The 16546-nt window shown below is 43.1% G+C and overlaps 1 protein-coding gene across 5 annotated transcripts in view; it reads right to left on the reverse strand.

Annotated features, from left to right (window-relative positions):
- The window catches only part of dglucy (D-glutamate cyclase), a 123762-nt gene that overhangs the window by 51966 nt on the left and 55250 nt on the right, over positions 1-16546 (reverse strand). For all 5 annotated transcript variants that reach the window (XR_006312687.2, XM_043696939.2, XM_043696936.2 and 2 more), the window contains one exon: positions 11705-11816. Coding sequence is in view for 4 of the 5 variants with exons in the window: in XM_043696939.2 (XP_043552874.2) it covers positions 11705-11807 (103 nt within the window). In the remaining variant the exon portion in view is untranslated. Of the gene's footprint in view, positions 1-11704; positions 11817-16546 lie in introns of those variants that run through there.

Genomic DNA, 16546 nt, shown 5'->3' on the forward strand with positions numbered 1-16546 from the left:
TCTCTCACTCAGAGGGATCTTGCATCTGGCATTGGTGTTCCTGATGCCATTTCACCTTTTCCCCCACCCAGGTTCAGGAAGATCAGATTTAACTTGGTCCATTATCAACTCTACGAAAGCTATCCCTGTAGTTGCATGATGGGTGGTCTGATAATCAAATAGGAACCGGGACAGTTTGTATCAAGTGAAGCTGTAAACTGTTTCTTATTTCTGCCTTCAAACTTTGGACTGCTCTTTCCACCAGATCATCAGGCTATGGATTGTATGGAGCTGGTAAATGATGGCCTGTTGTCTGTGACCAACACTTCCAGGAGCATGTGTATTGCAAGTGAAGTTCACAGCTTTTCTATCACTGTCCCTTTGTTTGATGAATGAATTCTATGCATATCCAACCAATTTGAGTGGACAATGATGAAGAATGTTGAGCCATTAAGGGCCACTACAGTTGACATGTAACCAAGTCCAAGGTTTACCTGCTCATTCCCACGAATGTAGGGAAACTGCTGGCAGTAACATCTGTCCTTATTGGCACTCTGGCCATTGCCCCACCAATGTGGCTATGTCTGCATCCAATCTTGGAAACCAACATCTTCATTTTGGACACCCTTGGATGAGCCTGGTGGAGTTCAGCCATTTGCTGGCATCGGCCTTTGCTTGGGACAATCACTCTTGCTGTCCACAATAAAATGCCATCCTCTACAGTGATCTGACCTCGCTGGGTGAAAAGGTTTTAATTCTGATTGTGATGGCCCTTTTGTTTCTCCCATCACCAACTGCTGTTTTAGTTTAGCCAAAACCAGATCTTTTTGAGTCCACAGCCTGATATTGTCAGAGGTGACCAGAACCGTGTCCAAAAGTATTAAAACCAAAGTGGAGTCTTCCAGCGGTGGCACCACCAGTGGTAGATGTGGCAGCTGGAGGCAGCTAATGGCATCTGCATTTGCTACTTGGCCTCCAGGACAGTTTCCAACTTGTAACTGTATGCACTTAGAATGAGAGCCCACTGCTGAACTCAACCTGAAGCAATCGGTGGTATGGCTTTGTACTCTTTGAGTAACCCTCGCCAGGGTTTGTGGTCTGTTACTATTACAAATTTATATCCGTAAAGGTATTAGTAAAACTTTCTCATGCCAAAGATAACTTCCATATCTTCCTTCTTTATCTGGGTGTATTTGCACTCTATATCAATCAAAGTCTGGGAAGCAAACACTATTGGGTGTTCCTCTTTATTGGGCCATCTGTGAGTCAACACTACAGTGATACCGCATGGGAGGCATTGCATGTCTTGCTTGGGATCATAATGTGTTAACACCTTAGATGATGATAGCTGCTTCTTCACTTCCCTAAAGGTTATATCTTGGCTATGAGATCATTTCCAAGGCTAACCATTTTTCAATAGCAGTTACAAGGATGCCAGGATGGAGGCCAGGTTACATATGAACATTCCATAATAATTCACCAATCCATGGAAAGACCTAAGTTCCAGTTGAGATGTGGGAGCTGGGGCATGTTTGATCACCGCCACTTTATCTTCCAATGGGTATGACCCGTCTTATCGACTCTGTAGTCCAAGCAAGTTCCTTCTGGTGCCTGGTGTCTCTTCTATGGCATATGCCTGCCTGGGAGAAACATCTAAGGACTATATCCAAGTTCTCTAAATGCTCTTTATTGTATTCCCAGTCATTAGCATGCCTTCCAGATAAATGGCAAGCTGTGGTAGGCCTTGTAAAATGTTCTCCATTGTCCGCTAAAAAAAGGCACAGGCTGACAACACCCCAAATGGCTGTCTTGGAACAAATTCTTATAGATGTTAGTTCTAGTGTACTTCTGGGAATCCTCATCTAACCGCATTCACAGGTACGCATGGCTCAAGTCCAGTTTTGTGAAGGACACATCCCACCCCTCCCAACTAGTTTTGCTTATAAATTGTCTGCGAAGGACTGGATATTTATTTAGTTGTGAGAAGCAGGGTACCATTTGTTTAAAATGCCCACAAAGGCAAACTGACCCATCAACCTTCATAATCGATACAATGGGTGCTGCCATTTCACAAACCGTATTGGTTTTATGATTCGTTTGCCTTCCACTTTCTGCTTTCTTCCTCTACTTTTCCCCATAAAGCATATGGCACAGGGCGGACCTTGCTGAATTGTGGAATATCTTTGTGGTCAACATGCAAGGTGGCTCCTTTGATAGTCCCTCGACCTTCCTGAAAAACCTCCAATTATTTAATTAGGACTTCACTCAGGCAGCCATTTTCTAATTGAAAAATGTTGAGCCATTTTCAACCAATTTCACCCTATCAGGTTTGGGCCTGAGCCTTTTACAACAATCAGTGGTAACTGAACCAACTGCTTCTCATACAAGACCGCAACCAAAGTTATATCCTTAATCTATAAACATTCCCAGCTACTGTATAGGTTTTCAGCCGAGTCAAAGTTTTATGCAAACTGAAGGGTTGGAATCCAGAGCAAATTTTGTTACAGACTGGTCCTTCGACACTCAAACTGCTGTGCTGGTATGAACCTTCATTTGAACTGAGTGATTATTTAACCAAATGTTTATTCTGATTTGGATGTTGCTAAGCAACTTAACAGTTCCAAACCAAATGCAGGTGGACTTTCCAGGGTGTACACTTTCCTGGATACCAGCCTATGACTTTTCTTACTCAATTCAGGCCGAATGCGACTCTTTTGTGGATTCGACTTTTCATACCAGTAGCAACTAAAATAGCTTGCTAGCCCAAATCCTGAAGAAAATGTTAACTGTTTGGGCGAGGCTTGGCTTCGTTTGGGTTTTGCTGTGGGGTGACCTAGAGTCGCTCTGTTCTGGATATGTTCTGAGTGAGGCTCTGTAACTGTCTTCACTCATGTTGTGTTCCCCAAGCTCAGTAAGCCTCATGAGGGTGCCCACTTCCACTCGCATACACTGCAACTCTTGCTCCACTTGCTGTAATTTCTAATGACAAAGCCAGTTGTACTGCTTGTCTGAAGTTCAACTGGGCTTCAGCTAGTAGGCACATTTGCATGGTTACATCATTAGAGTTATAGACTAATACAGCATTGGGCCCTTCAGCCCAAACTGGTCTATGCTGACCATGGTGCCCACTCAGCTAGTTCCAAATTGCCCGCACTTAGTCCATTTTTCTCTAAACCTTTCCCATCCATGTATCTATCCAAATGTTGTTTAAATGTTCCTATTACACCTGCTTCAACCACTTTCGCCAGCAGTCCATTCCATATATGCACCATTCTTTGCATGAAGAAGTTGCCCCTCAGGTCCTTCTTAAATCTTTCCCCTCTCATCTTAAACCTATGCCCTCCAGCTTACAATTCCCCATCACTAGGAAAAAGACTATATGCTTTCATCCTATTGATTTTACACACCTCAGTAAGGTCACCTCTCCTACGTTCCAAGGAATAAAGTCCTATCCTGGCCAACCTCTCCCTATAACTCAGGCCTACTAGTCCTTACAAAATGCTCATAAATATTCTTTGCACTCTTTCCAGTTTAACTATGCCTATCCTATAATAGGGTGACCAAAACTGTACACAATACACCAAGTGTGGCCTCACTAACGACTTATACAACTGTAATATAACATCCCAACTCCTATACTCAAGGCCAGCAGGCTAAATGCCTTCTTCACCACCCTGTCTACTTGTGATGCCATTTTCAAAGAACCTCTGTCCCACAACACTCCTCAGAACCTTACCATTTACTATGTAAGTCTTACATTCATTTGACTTTCCCACATCTGTATTGAACTCCATTTGCCAATCCTCAGCCCACTTCCCCATCTGAACAAGATCTCTCTGTAATTTCTGATTACATTCCTCCTCTATCAATGATACCTCCTAATTTTGTATCACCCGCAAACCTATTAATCATGCCTCGTATATTTACATCCGGATCATTTATGTAAATAACTAATAACATTAATCCTATATATTAAACAGTCTCTGTGCACCTCATTAAAGGCGAAATCAAAGTCACATGCCTCTGCCAGTCGTTTTCACCTCGTCAAAAATCCAGACGCAGATCCCCTAGTTCTTGCATTGCTGAGTAAAACCGATAGCATCTCAGAATTAGAGGTGGTTTGGGTCATAACATTCCTTAACTAAATCTGTCAACTCTTGAAATGCTTTCGTATCTGGTGCCTAATAATTGAAAAAGCTGCAGGTCCGCAAGCTGTCAGGAGAATTACTCGGTGCTTTTCATCTGTTTCAATATCATCTGGCCAGAGAAAATAGCGCATTCTTTCCACATACTAGGCCCAGTTTTTGACAACAGGATCGAACAAGCCTTACTTCCCAAATAATGGCATGACACCAGAAACACTTACACTAAATCAAAGATGCCTATTGCGAGCAAATCTCTTCAGGATTGTATTTTTTTCTCTCATTGCTACTGACATAACTCCACAGAGGCCGGTATCCCATCACCAAGTCACCCTTTATTTGCTTAGATTAGATTAGTTACAGTGTGGAAACAGGCCCTTTGGCCCAACAAGCCCACACCGACCCTCCGAAAAGCAACCGACGCAGACACATTCCCCTACATTTACCCCTTCACCTAACACTACGGGCAATTTTAGCCTGGCCAATTCACTTAACCTGCACATTTCTGGACTGTGGGAGGAAACCGGAGGAAACCCACGCAGACACAGGGAAAATGTGCAAACTCCACACAGACAGTTGCCTGAGACAGGAATTGAACCCAGGTCTCAGGCACTGTGAGGCAGCAGTGCTAACTGCTGTGCCACTGTGCCGCCCATGTGAATAGTGCTTGATATAGGTCTGGCTTCCACAGCGCCAGCTCTTAGAGTATTATAGAACCTCTGATGATGTGATATATACGAATTTATTCTCAATTGCTCCGCCTCCACGGCATCTGCTCCCAGGAGGACCAGTTCCATCACAGAACACACCAGATAGCCTCCTTCTTCAAAGACTGTAATTTCTCCTCCCACGTGGTTGATAATGCCCTCTAGCACATCTTATCCCCCTCCTGCACCTCCGCCCTCGCACCCACCCCTCCAACCGCAAGGACAGAACTCCCCCGGTCCTCACCTTCCACCCCATCAACCTCTGTATACATTGCATCATCCTCTGTCATTTCCGCCACCTACAAACAGACCCCACCACCAGAGATATATTTCCCTCCCCACTCCTATCTGATTTCCGTAAAGACCATTTCCTTGACGACTCTCTTGTCAGGTCCACGCCCCCCCATTAACCCACCCTCCCCTCCTGATACCTTTCCCTTCCACCGCAGAAATTGCAAAACCTGTGCCCAAACCTACCTCCTCACCTCTGTCCAAGGCCCCAAAGGAGCTTTCAACATCCATCAGAGTTTTACCGACACTTGCATACATCATTTAGGGTATCTGTTGCTCCCGATGCAGCCTCATCTACATTGGGGAGACAGGACGCCTACTTGCAGAATGCTTCAGAGAACATCTCCGGGACACCCGCACCGACCAACGCCACCACCTCATGGCCGAACACTTCAACTCCCCCTCCCAGTCCACCAAGGACATGCAGGTCGTAGACCTCCTCTATCGCCAAACCCTAACTACTTGACAGCTGGAGGAAGAACGCATCATCTTCTGCCTTGGGACCCTCCAACCACACGGCATCAATGTGGATTTCACCAGTTTTCTCATTTTCCTTCCCCCCACCTTATCCCAGATCCAATCCCCCAACTCGGCACTGCCCTAATCACCTACCCTACCTGTCCATCTTCCTTCCCACCTATATTGTTCACCCTCCCATCTGACCTATCACCATTACCCCTATCTCCATCTACCTATCACACTCTCAGCTACCTTCCCCCTCCCATTTATCTCTCAGCCCCCCGGCCCACAAGCCTCATTCCTGATGAGAGCTCTTGCCCAAAACGTCAATTCTCCTTCTCATTGGATGCTGCCTGACCTGCTGTGCTTTTCCAGCACCAAACTCTCGACCCTGCATCTGAGTCATACCTCCTTTTTTCTGGACAAAGCCTCAATATCTCTTGTTATCCAGGGTTCTTTATTCCTGTCAACCTTGCTTTTCACCCTCACAGGAACATATAGACCTTGAACTCTAGCTATCTCACTTTTGTTAGAGGTCCCTTTGCTTACAAATAAACAACTCCAATAAACCCCTGCAAGGTCCTGTCTAATTCCATCAAAATTCACTCTGTCTTAATTTAGAATATGAACCTGTGGAACAGTTTTGTCTCTCTCCATAACTATTTTAAAATTAATAGGATTATGGTCACTGGTCCCAAAGTGTTCCCCCTCTGTCACCTCCATCACCTGTCCTGCCCTATTTCCCAAGAGTAGGTCATGTTTTGTCCCTTCCCAAGTAGGACCCTCTATATACTCTTGAGGAAACTTTCCTGAACACACTTCAGAAATTCCATCCCATCTAGGCCCTTAATGCTAAGGCAGTCCCAGTCTATGTTAGGAAAATTAAAATTCCCTCCTTTAACAACTCTATTGCTCCTACAAGTCTCCCCAATCTCCCTGCATATTTGTTCTTCTAATTCCAGTTGACTATTTGGGCGCCTATAGTACAACCCCAATAACGTCACCATCCCCTTCTTATCTTGTAGCTCCATCCACAAAGCCTCACTGGATGATTCTTCAGTTATTTCATCTCTGATTACTGCTGTGATACTCTCCTTAATCAAAAATACAACTCGCCCTCCCCTCCTTCCAACACCTCTGTCCCGCCTAAAGCACCTGTACCCTGGCACATTGAGCTGCTAGTCCTGTCCCTCTCTTAGTCATGTTTCTGTAAAGGTTATGATATCCCAGTCCCATGTACCTATCCACGCCCTGAGTTCATTGGCTTTACCTGTATGCCCTCTTACATTGAAATATATGCAATTTAATCGAACAGCCATTCCTTGCTCCCTGTCGTTTTCCAGCCTGAGCTGTCTCTTCACTTTACTATTGTAATTTTAAACAGGTTACATGAGCTCCCTGAGAACACAACAACAGGCCAATGAGTCTTGCAGATTTAAGGAGTTACCTGTGGACATCAACAGCTAAAGGCTTCCAGAGACTAGGCCTTGACCAGTCAGGTCACTTGTTATCTTCTGACAAAAGCACCAAGCACAGACATTATTGTTTCTGACACTGGAATCAATAAAGTACTTGTTTTAATTTGTATCTGACAAAATAGAAAAGATTGTCTGGGAAAAAAAATTAATTGACCACAAACAAAATCTATCAATCCAACTATACAAAGGAGGTTGTACACAAACAAAATTTGAAGAATGTTGTTGTAATATTCAAATTTGATATAATTCTAAAAGGAAGAAATATTAAGCAAGTTACTGATGAGAAACTTTTTTTCTTAAAGCACAAACAAACAAAATTTGGTAATGCTTGGTACCATAAAATATACGAACAGAATTATGCCATTCGGCCCATCAAGTCTGCTCTGCCATTCAATCATGGCTGATATGTTCTCAATCATAGTCCCTGCTTTCTCCCCATAACCCTACAGCCTCTTACCCATCAAGAGCCTATTTGTCTTAAATACACTCAATGAGTTGGCCTCCACAGCCGTTTGTGGCAATGATCTCCACAGACTCACCACTATCTGGCTGAAGAAATTCTTCATTTCAGTTCTAAAGAGTTATCTATGAATTCTGAGACTGTGCCCTTGGGTCCTAGACTTTCCTATTAGTAGAAACAATTTTTTCACATCCATTCTATCCAGACCTGTAAGCTTCAATCAGATACCTCCTCCTCCTTTTAAATTCCATTGAGTACAGACCCAGAGTCCTCAAACCCTCCTCATATGACAAGCCCTTCAATTCCTTGGTTCACTGCTCTGAAACAGATCCCCTTCAATACCAGCACATCCATCCTTAGATATGGGGGGCCAAAGCTGCTCAAAATATTCTAAATGCAGTCTCAGTATAGCATTATACAGCCTCAGTAGTACATCCCTGCTCTTGTATTCTAGCCCACTTGAAACAAATGCTAACATTGCATTTGCCTTCTTGTCAACTGAACCTGTGTCTTCACCTTAAGAGAATCCTGAACTAGAACTCACAGGTTCCTTTGTGGCTCAGATTTCTGCCAATTGCCCAAGTCCCTCTGTTGCCTCTCCACTTCCTCAACACTAAATGCTCCTCCAGCTATCTTTGTGCCACCTGCAAACTTAGCAACAATGTTCTCAGTTCCTTTGTCCAGATCGTGAATGTATAATATGAATAGGTGTGGTCCGAACACTGACCTCCGTGGAACTCCAGTAGTCATTTGTTGTCATCCTGAAAAAGACTCCTGTATCCCTAATGTATTATTTTTGCCAGTTAGCCAATCTTCTATCCATGCCAGAACTTGCCCCTAACACCAGGGACTCTTATCTTAATTCGCAGTCTTCTGTGTGGCACATTGTCAATGACCTTCTGGAAATCCAAACAGATCCCTCCATTGCTCTCCTTTGTTTAACTTGCTCAAAGAACTCTAACAGATTTGTCATGTATGACCTCCACTTGATGAAATCGTTCTGACTCTGCCCCTATTTTATCATTGACTCCCAAGTACTCCTGCAATCTTATCCTTAAAGTTTTCCCAATGGCTCTGTCAGGCTAACTGGCCTAGAGTTTCCTGTCTTCTACTTCCCTTCCTTATTAAACAGGGGTGTTACATCACCCATTTTCCAGTCCTCTGGGAGCCTTCCTGACCAAGTGATTTTTTTTATTCATTCAAAGGATGTGGACATCTTTGGTTGGCCACCAAGCATTGCTCATCTCTAATGAGCACGGTAACTCAGTGGTTAGCACTGCTACCTCACAGTGCCAGGGACCTGGGTTCAATTCCTTGGGCCACTATCTGTGCGGAGTTAACACGTTCTCCCTGTTTCTGTGTGGGTTTCGGGTGCTCTGGTTTCCTCCCACAGTCCAAAGATGTGCAGGTCAGGTGAATTGGCCATGCTAAATTGCCCATGGTGTTAGGTCCATTAGTCGGGGGTAAATGTAGGGGAATGGGTCTGGGTGGGTACTCTTCAGAGGGTTTGTGTGGACTTGTTGGGCGAAGGGCCTGTCCCCACACTGTAGGGAATCTAATTTAATCTAATTGCCCAGAGGGCAGTCCTGAGTCAACCACATTGCTGTGGGTCTGGAATCACATGTAGGCCAGATCAGGTGAGGATGGTTGATTTCCTTCTCTGAAGGACATTAGTGAGGACAAGTTTTACTGACAATCAACAATGGTTTCATGGATATTGGTAGATTCTTAATTCCAGATTTTTTTAATTGAATTCAAATTCCACTTTCTGCCATGATGGGATTCAAGTCCGGGTCCCTAGAACATTAGTTGAGATTCTGGATGAATTGCCTAGTGACAATAACCTTTGCCTCCCGAGTCCTGCAAGATCACCACCAATGCCTCCACAATCTCTTCAGTTATCTACTTCAGATATTGGGAGTGTAGTCTAAGTCATACAGCACATAAATAGACACTTTGGTCCAACTCATCTGCGCCAATCAGATATCCTAATCTGACTTAGTCCCATTTGCCAGCTTTTGGCCTATATCTCTCTAAACCCTTCCTATTCATATACCCATCAAGATGTCTTTTACATGTTGTAGTTGTACCCACCTCCACTACTTCCTCTGGCAGTTTGTTCCACTAATCAATACCCTCTCATGAAAAAGTTACCCCTCTGGTCTTTTTCAAATCTTTCCCCTTTCACCTTAAACCTATGCCTCTAGCTTTGGACTCACCAACCTTAGGAGGGGGGGGGGTGAGAAGTAAACGATAGATGGGGTTAGAACTCAAAAAGACAAAGAACAGTTGGACAGACAAAGGAGTGGATAATGATCCAGCTAGGAGGATGAATAGCCATTATTGGACTATTAATGGCTAACATTGGCTTAAGACATACTGCTGCCAATGAGCTCAATGTGTTTTCACACTCACTTTGAACAGAATGTCAGTGAAACAATGCCACCTGTCCCAACAGCCTCGGATGCACCCATACTTTGATTACTGCCATAGATTTTAGATCGGCCTTCTTAAGAGTGAATCCATGGAAAGCCTCAGGCCCGGATGGAATCCTCAGTCATGCACTCAGATCCTGTGCAGGAGTATTTGCAGACATCTTCAACCTCTCCTTACTATGTTCTGAAGTTCTCAAATGTTTCAAGAAGATGGCCATCATCCCAGTGCCAAAGAAGAATCAGTAGCGTGCCTCAATGACTACTGCTTAGTGGCTCTGACATCCATTATAATGAAGTGCTTTGAGAGGTTGGTCATGGCACATATCAACTCCAGTCTCCCAAACTGCACTGAACCCTTGCAATTTGCCTAGCGGTGCAACAGGCCCATGGCAGACGCCATCTCCCTGGCTCTACGCTCATCCCTTGAACATCTGGACAACAAGGATACCTATTACAGGCTCCTATTTATTGACTACATCTCCATCTTCATCACCATCATTTCAATAAAACCCATCTCCAAACTCGAGGACTTAGGTTTCTACTCCCCCCTTGACTGCCTGACCAACAGACGGCAGACAATAAGGATAGGTGACAACACCTCTACGATAACCCTCAACATCGGTGCCCTGCAAGGCTGCACTCAGACCCCTACTATACTTCTTCTTTACGTATGACTATGTCGCCAAATTCTGCACTAACTCCATTTCCTAGTTTTCTGACTACACCACTATTGTAGGTTGGATCTCAAACAATGATGAGGCGGAGTACAGGAAAGAGATATTTTGCTTCGCGGCATGGCATAGAGACAATAATCTCTTCATCAATGCAATCAAAATGGAGGAGCTGGTCATTTACTTCGGAAAGTGAAGTGAAGTGTAGGGCATGCCTCTGCATCAATGGAGCTGAGGAGGAGATGGTGGAGAGCGTCAGGTTCCTGGGAATGACGATCACCAACAATCTTTCCTGGCCCACCCATATTGGCACTATAGTCAAGAAAGCACAATACCTCTACTTTCTCAGAATGTTGGCTGAGAGATTTTGTGGCATAGTGGCAGTGTCCCTATCTCTGAAGCAGGATGCCTGGATTCAAGACCTGCTCCAGAGGTGTGTTGATTAGAAAATATCAATCACGTTTGCTGTTTAACAGGTTCCCGTACCAAAATCAGCGGCCACATTTGCCTATCTCAAAACAGTAACTGCACTTCACAAAAACAATGTACACCATTGTCTGCAAATGTTTTAGGATGCCCCATGGACGAATTTTGTTGAGAACCATTCTTTCTTTAAGCTGTTGGGGGAGCTCTAGCTGACCTTTTGCCTGCACAAAGCTCAGATCCTCCTCCCAGAAACATGGGTGCTCACGTTAAAAATACTTTTTGGAAAACTTTGTAAATTCTGATGCAAATCCATTTTTTTTCCAGCCTAAGGCTGAAGTGACCGTGTGACTTAACAGCTGCAACTGGGTGTAATGGGCTGCACCCTCTGCCTTTAATGGGCTGTCTGTCTCCTCTCAATCCATCGGTAGAGATGTTCCCCTACCCTACTCTCACCTCTCAATTCAAAAGTATTTAAGGATGATCTGGGTGGCTTGATTTGAGTGCAATGTCAGCAGGCGAAGATCAGAGATCATTGGCAGAGGCAGACTACTTTAAAATCCCTGTTCTTTCTCTTTGTATAAAATTTTCACTCGGGATTAAGAGGTGTGGGGTTGCTGACACAAGTGTGGATACGGGAATATAGAGGGGAGAAGTACCTTGGGACATCCCGGAGGTGGCCGAACCTCTCAGTAGTCCATTTCGGATCAACTCTCTGGCCGAGGCCGGCAGCACAGACTTCAGGAAGCCAGCATTCAGCATTGTTGAGCCCTGTTGAACGTAAAAGCAACAAAAACTATGCAGTGGCTTCTAAAGGAATAAATGACGGCATTTTAAACAAAAAATAATCAGTAAGAATCACGATTGCATTGCTTTCAACTCCAAAAATATTAAAATAGATTGACACCTTGTTTGCAACCTCTGAGTTTACACCTAATTAACACTCCCATTGGTTTATGGGAAACAGAGGACCTTTGATTGGCTGAATGTTATGTTTCAGTTCAAATTCGCAAAATATACATCTCAGTTTTTAAAAATGCACTTTAATAGTCAGTGCTGGACACCCCCCACAACGCTGTTTGGGAGGGAGTTCCTTCTTAAGACAGTTCTTCTTCCAGTCTTACAACAAGACCGTGATGTTTCTTTTTCCAATACCTCTCATTCCTCTTCTTCATTCTTTTTTTATCTAATTATCAATATTACATCTTTACACTGCACCCAGCTTCTTTTGATTCTCTTAATATTCACAAACACTGCCCATATAAATGATATAAACATACCCAGAACAACTACAAAACTGGCAATATGGAAAACAACCCAGGTATGTTCTGCCCACAAAAAAAAAATGCAGCCTAGGCAATTACTGCCCTATTAGTCTCCTCTCAATCATAAACAAAGTGATGGAAGTTCTCATTGACATTGCTTTCAAATAGCCACTGCTCAGTAATAACTTGTCCATGATGTCCCAGGCACTCAACTCCTAATCTTATTACAGCCTTAGTCTAAACATGGAGTAAAGAGCTGAACCCCAAAGATGAGGTCAGAGTGACTGCCCTTGACATCAAGGAATCTTTCAAATAAATATGGCATCAAAATAGTCTGGAGCAATGGAAATCAGAGAATAAAATCTCCACTGCTTGCAGACATACATAGCATAAAGCAAAGATGGTTGTGTTTGTTTGAGATTAATTATCTCAGCTCCATAACTAAATGACTTCCTTGGGATAGTGTTCTAGATCCAACTATCTTCAGCTATTTCATCAATGACCTTCTCTCCATCGTAAGTCAGAAGTGGGGACGTTTGCTGATGATTCCACACTATCTACAACTTCTCAGATACGGAAGCAGTTGGTGCCCAAATACAGCATGGTCTGGGTAACATCCAGGCTTGGGCTGACAAGTGGCAAATAATATTCATGCCACGGAAGTGGCAGGCAATGTTATCCTTAAGACAAGAGAATCTAACTGACTCATTCTTTTATGCTGAATGCATTACTATCACTGAATTCTTCACTATCAAAACCGAGGGGTTGCTATTGACCAGAAAATGAACCAGACCAGTCATATATATTTTGTGGCTTCAACAGCAGAGGCTGAGAATGCTGTGATGAGTAATTCACCTCCTAACTCCCTAATGACTGTCTACAATGCATAAGTTAGGGATGTGATAGAATTCTCCAGTTGTCTGAATGGGTGAAGTTCCAAGAACATGCAAGAAGTTTGACACCATCCAGGTCAAAGCAGCTGCTTGATTAGCACTCTATCCACCACCTTCCATACCCACTCCCTTTACCAATGATGCACATAACAGCTATAAGGATTGCAGCAACACTCAAGTTACATCACATTTTAACATCACAGCTAATTTTACTACCTAGAAGGACAAACATAACAAATGCATAGGAACACTTATTGGGTAGGCAATAGCCTTGTGGTATTATCTCTGGATTTACTAATCCAGAAACTCAGCCAATGTTCTGGGGACACAGGTTCAAACTCCCACCATGGCAGATGGTGTAATTTCAATTAAAAAAAAAACCTGGAATTAACAGTCGACTTATGACCATGAAACCATTGCCAGAAAAACTCATCTGTTTCCCTAATGTCCTTCAGGGAAGGAAATCTGTCATCCTTATCTGGTCTGGCCTACATGTGACTCCAGACCCACAGCAATTTGATTGATTCTTAACTGCCCCCTGAGCAATTAGGGATGGGCACTGAATGCTGGCCCAGCCAATGAAGCCCACATCCCATAAATGAATTTTTTAAAAACCACCTCTATATTCCCCTCCAAGCCACACACTCTCTTGCCTTGGAACTATATCACCATTACTTCACTGTCATTGGGTCAAAATTTTGGCATTTTCTCGATAACAGCATTGCAGTTTACTTCCATGTGAAAGACTGTAGTAATTCAAGAGGACAGCTCACTATCACCATCTCAAGAAGAATTGGAAATGGGCAATAAATGTTAGTTTAACAAGCAAAACCCATACACCATGAATGAATAAAAAAAAAATCTTGCATCCATCTGCACCAGGTTTGCCAACTCTGGTTGGAAACATGTTTCATACAATAACATAACATTCTATCCACATGACAGCTGACTATGTGATGCATAATCACATGATATTTGATTGTGCAGCATTTATTAATATGACTTCTGTAAGTTCATTTCATAAATCCTCATTTCAGACACAACCACCTACAAAACTCCATTCTAGACATTCCTAAATGTTAATTGTGTAGGTTCTTTGTGTCTTGATACTTACTTCAGAGTCTTATCTTTCTATTCATTAAACCATATAATTATATCTCCCCCAAGTATTTTGCAGTTTCCAACTAAAAGTACCTTCTTACCCTTTCTTGCTGAAACAATTAACTAAAGGCATTGTTCTCAAGATTTTTTTAATATTTTCAACCCCATCATCTCTCCCCAAAGTCTATTTTATACAGATTCAAATGGTGTGGAGATCTCATGATTTTTCCTGCGCTGGTCACCTGAAATGAAAATCATAGAATCCTTGCAGTGTGAAACAGGCCATTTGGCTCAATAAGTCCACTCCAACACACCAAAGAGTACCCCACCCTGACTCATTTCCCTACCCTATTATTCTACATTTACTTCTAACTAATGCACATAACCTACACATCCCTGAACACTATGGGCAATTTAGCATGGCCAATTCACCAAACCTGCACATCTTTGGATTGTGGGAGGAAACCAGAAGAAACCCATGAGTCACAGGGAGAATGTGCAAACTCTACATAGACAGTCGCTCAAGGCTGGAATCAAACTCGGGTTCCTGGCGCTGTGAGGCAGCAGTATGCTGCTCTAAAATGGTGTAGGAAGGTATTGGCTGAAGCTCATACACCAAAAGGCCAGGTAGCCTGTAAGCTGCTGCATTGGGATGGAGACAGTTCATCAAAGGGCACCATGTCCACTTGACTGAATATGAATTGTTTATATATCTTCCTCGATACTTTCTGAAGAGAAGATTTGTCAATGAAATATTACTGAATGGTGGAGTTGTACCATATAGATGAAATTGCAATAGAACTGTAACATCTTGAGATTTCCATACTGCATTTTCAATTCTAGAGTAAAGAGAGGAGTGAAATAATGAGAAGACAGCAGAGTGTAGATTCACTTCTTCAGAGGGGACCCAGCAAGGAATGCAAGGAATCAACATAGATCTTTTCAGACAGTTTGCAGCCAGGACTGCTTGAATTGCAACAAAAACAGACATAGCTGGAGAAACTCAGCAGGTCAGGCAGTATCTGTGGAGACAAAGCAGAGTCAATGTTTCAGGTCCAGTGACCCTTCTTTAGAATGTGTCGAGCTTTTTCTGTTTTTGTTTTGGATTTCCAATGTCTGCAGTTCTTTGTTTTTTGGTCTGCTGAACTGCAACTGCTGTTGCCACAGATCATTCCAGGCAAAAGAATGAGATAAGAGGAACTTCAGCATTTCCTGTCACATCTGATAGTATCTCTGGATCGCTAGATGAAGATAAATTCATAAGGTGGCCCTGTATGCTGACTCATGAAATATCGAAATGACCACCTTTGAAGCTGAAAGTACTTCAAATTACATCACTTTTTCAATATGTTATGCTTCCTTAGTTACATTGTAGTTCAAAGAAAGTGGTTTGACCACAAAATTTGGTGAAGGATTCTGTTCTGTCTGAGCTGGAAGCGTATCAGAAGAATGTTGCATCAAAAATTAGTTGGGTACAAATAGGATCCACATCTAGATCTGATAATAACATGATATCGGAGTATATCGCCTGGTTAGAGTCTCAGAAGAAGAAAAAGGCTCATTCCCTTCTAACACAATTGGAAAGAGATCAGATAGCTGATCAAACACTTGGAAACACTGACAAAGCTATTTGTAAAACATCATCCAATCTTCTTGCCATTAAACAACAGACGTCAGAGAAACATAGAACATAGAACTGTACAGCACAGTACAGGCCCTGCGGCCCTCAATGCTGTGCCCACCTTTTGTCCTATTCTAAGATCAAACCAACCTACATACCATACATTTTACTATCATCCATGTGCCTATCGAAGAGTTGCTTAAATATCCCTAATGTATCTGACTCTACTACCATAGCTGGCAGTGCATTCCATGTACCCATCACATTCTGTAAAGATCCTACCTCTGACATCTCCCCAAAACTTTCCTCCAATCACTGTAAATTAATGCTCCCTCATGATAGCCATCTCTGCCCTGGGAAAAAATCTCTGGCTATCCACTCTATCTATGCCTCTCATCATCTTGTACACCTCTATCAAGTCACCTCTCATCCTCCCTTGCTCCCTCAACCTTTCTTCATAAGACATGCCCTCTAGTCCAGGCAGGATCCTGGTAAATCTCCTCTGCATCCTCTCTAAAGCTTCCACATCCTTCCTAAAATGAGGCAACCATAACTGAACACAATATTCCAAGTGTGGTCTAACCAGGACTTTATAGAGCTGCTGCATTACCTCCAGGCGCT

The sequence above is a fragment of the Chiloscyllium plagiosum genome, unplaced genomic scaffold (assembly GCF_037043375.1).
Source record: "Chiloscyllium plagiosum isolate Xiang-an unplaced genomic scaffold, Cpla_swu_hap1 HiC_scaffold_8, whole genome shotgun sequence".
NCBI classification, from domain to species: domain Eukaryota; kingdom Metazoa; phylum Chordata; class Chondrichthyes; order Orectolobiformes; family Hemiscylliidae; genus Chiloscyllium; species Chiloscyllium plagiosum.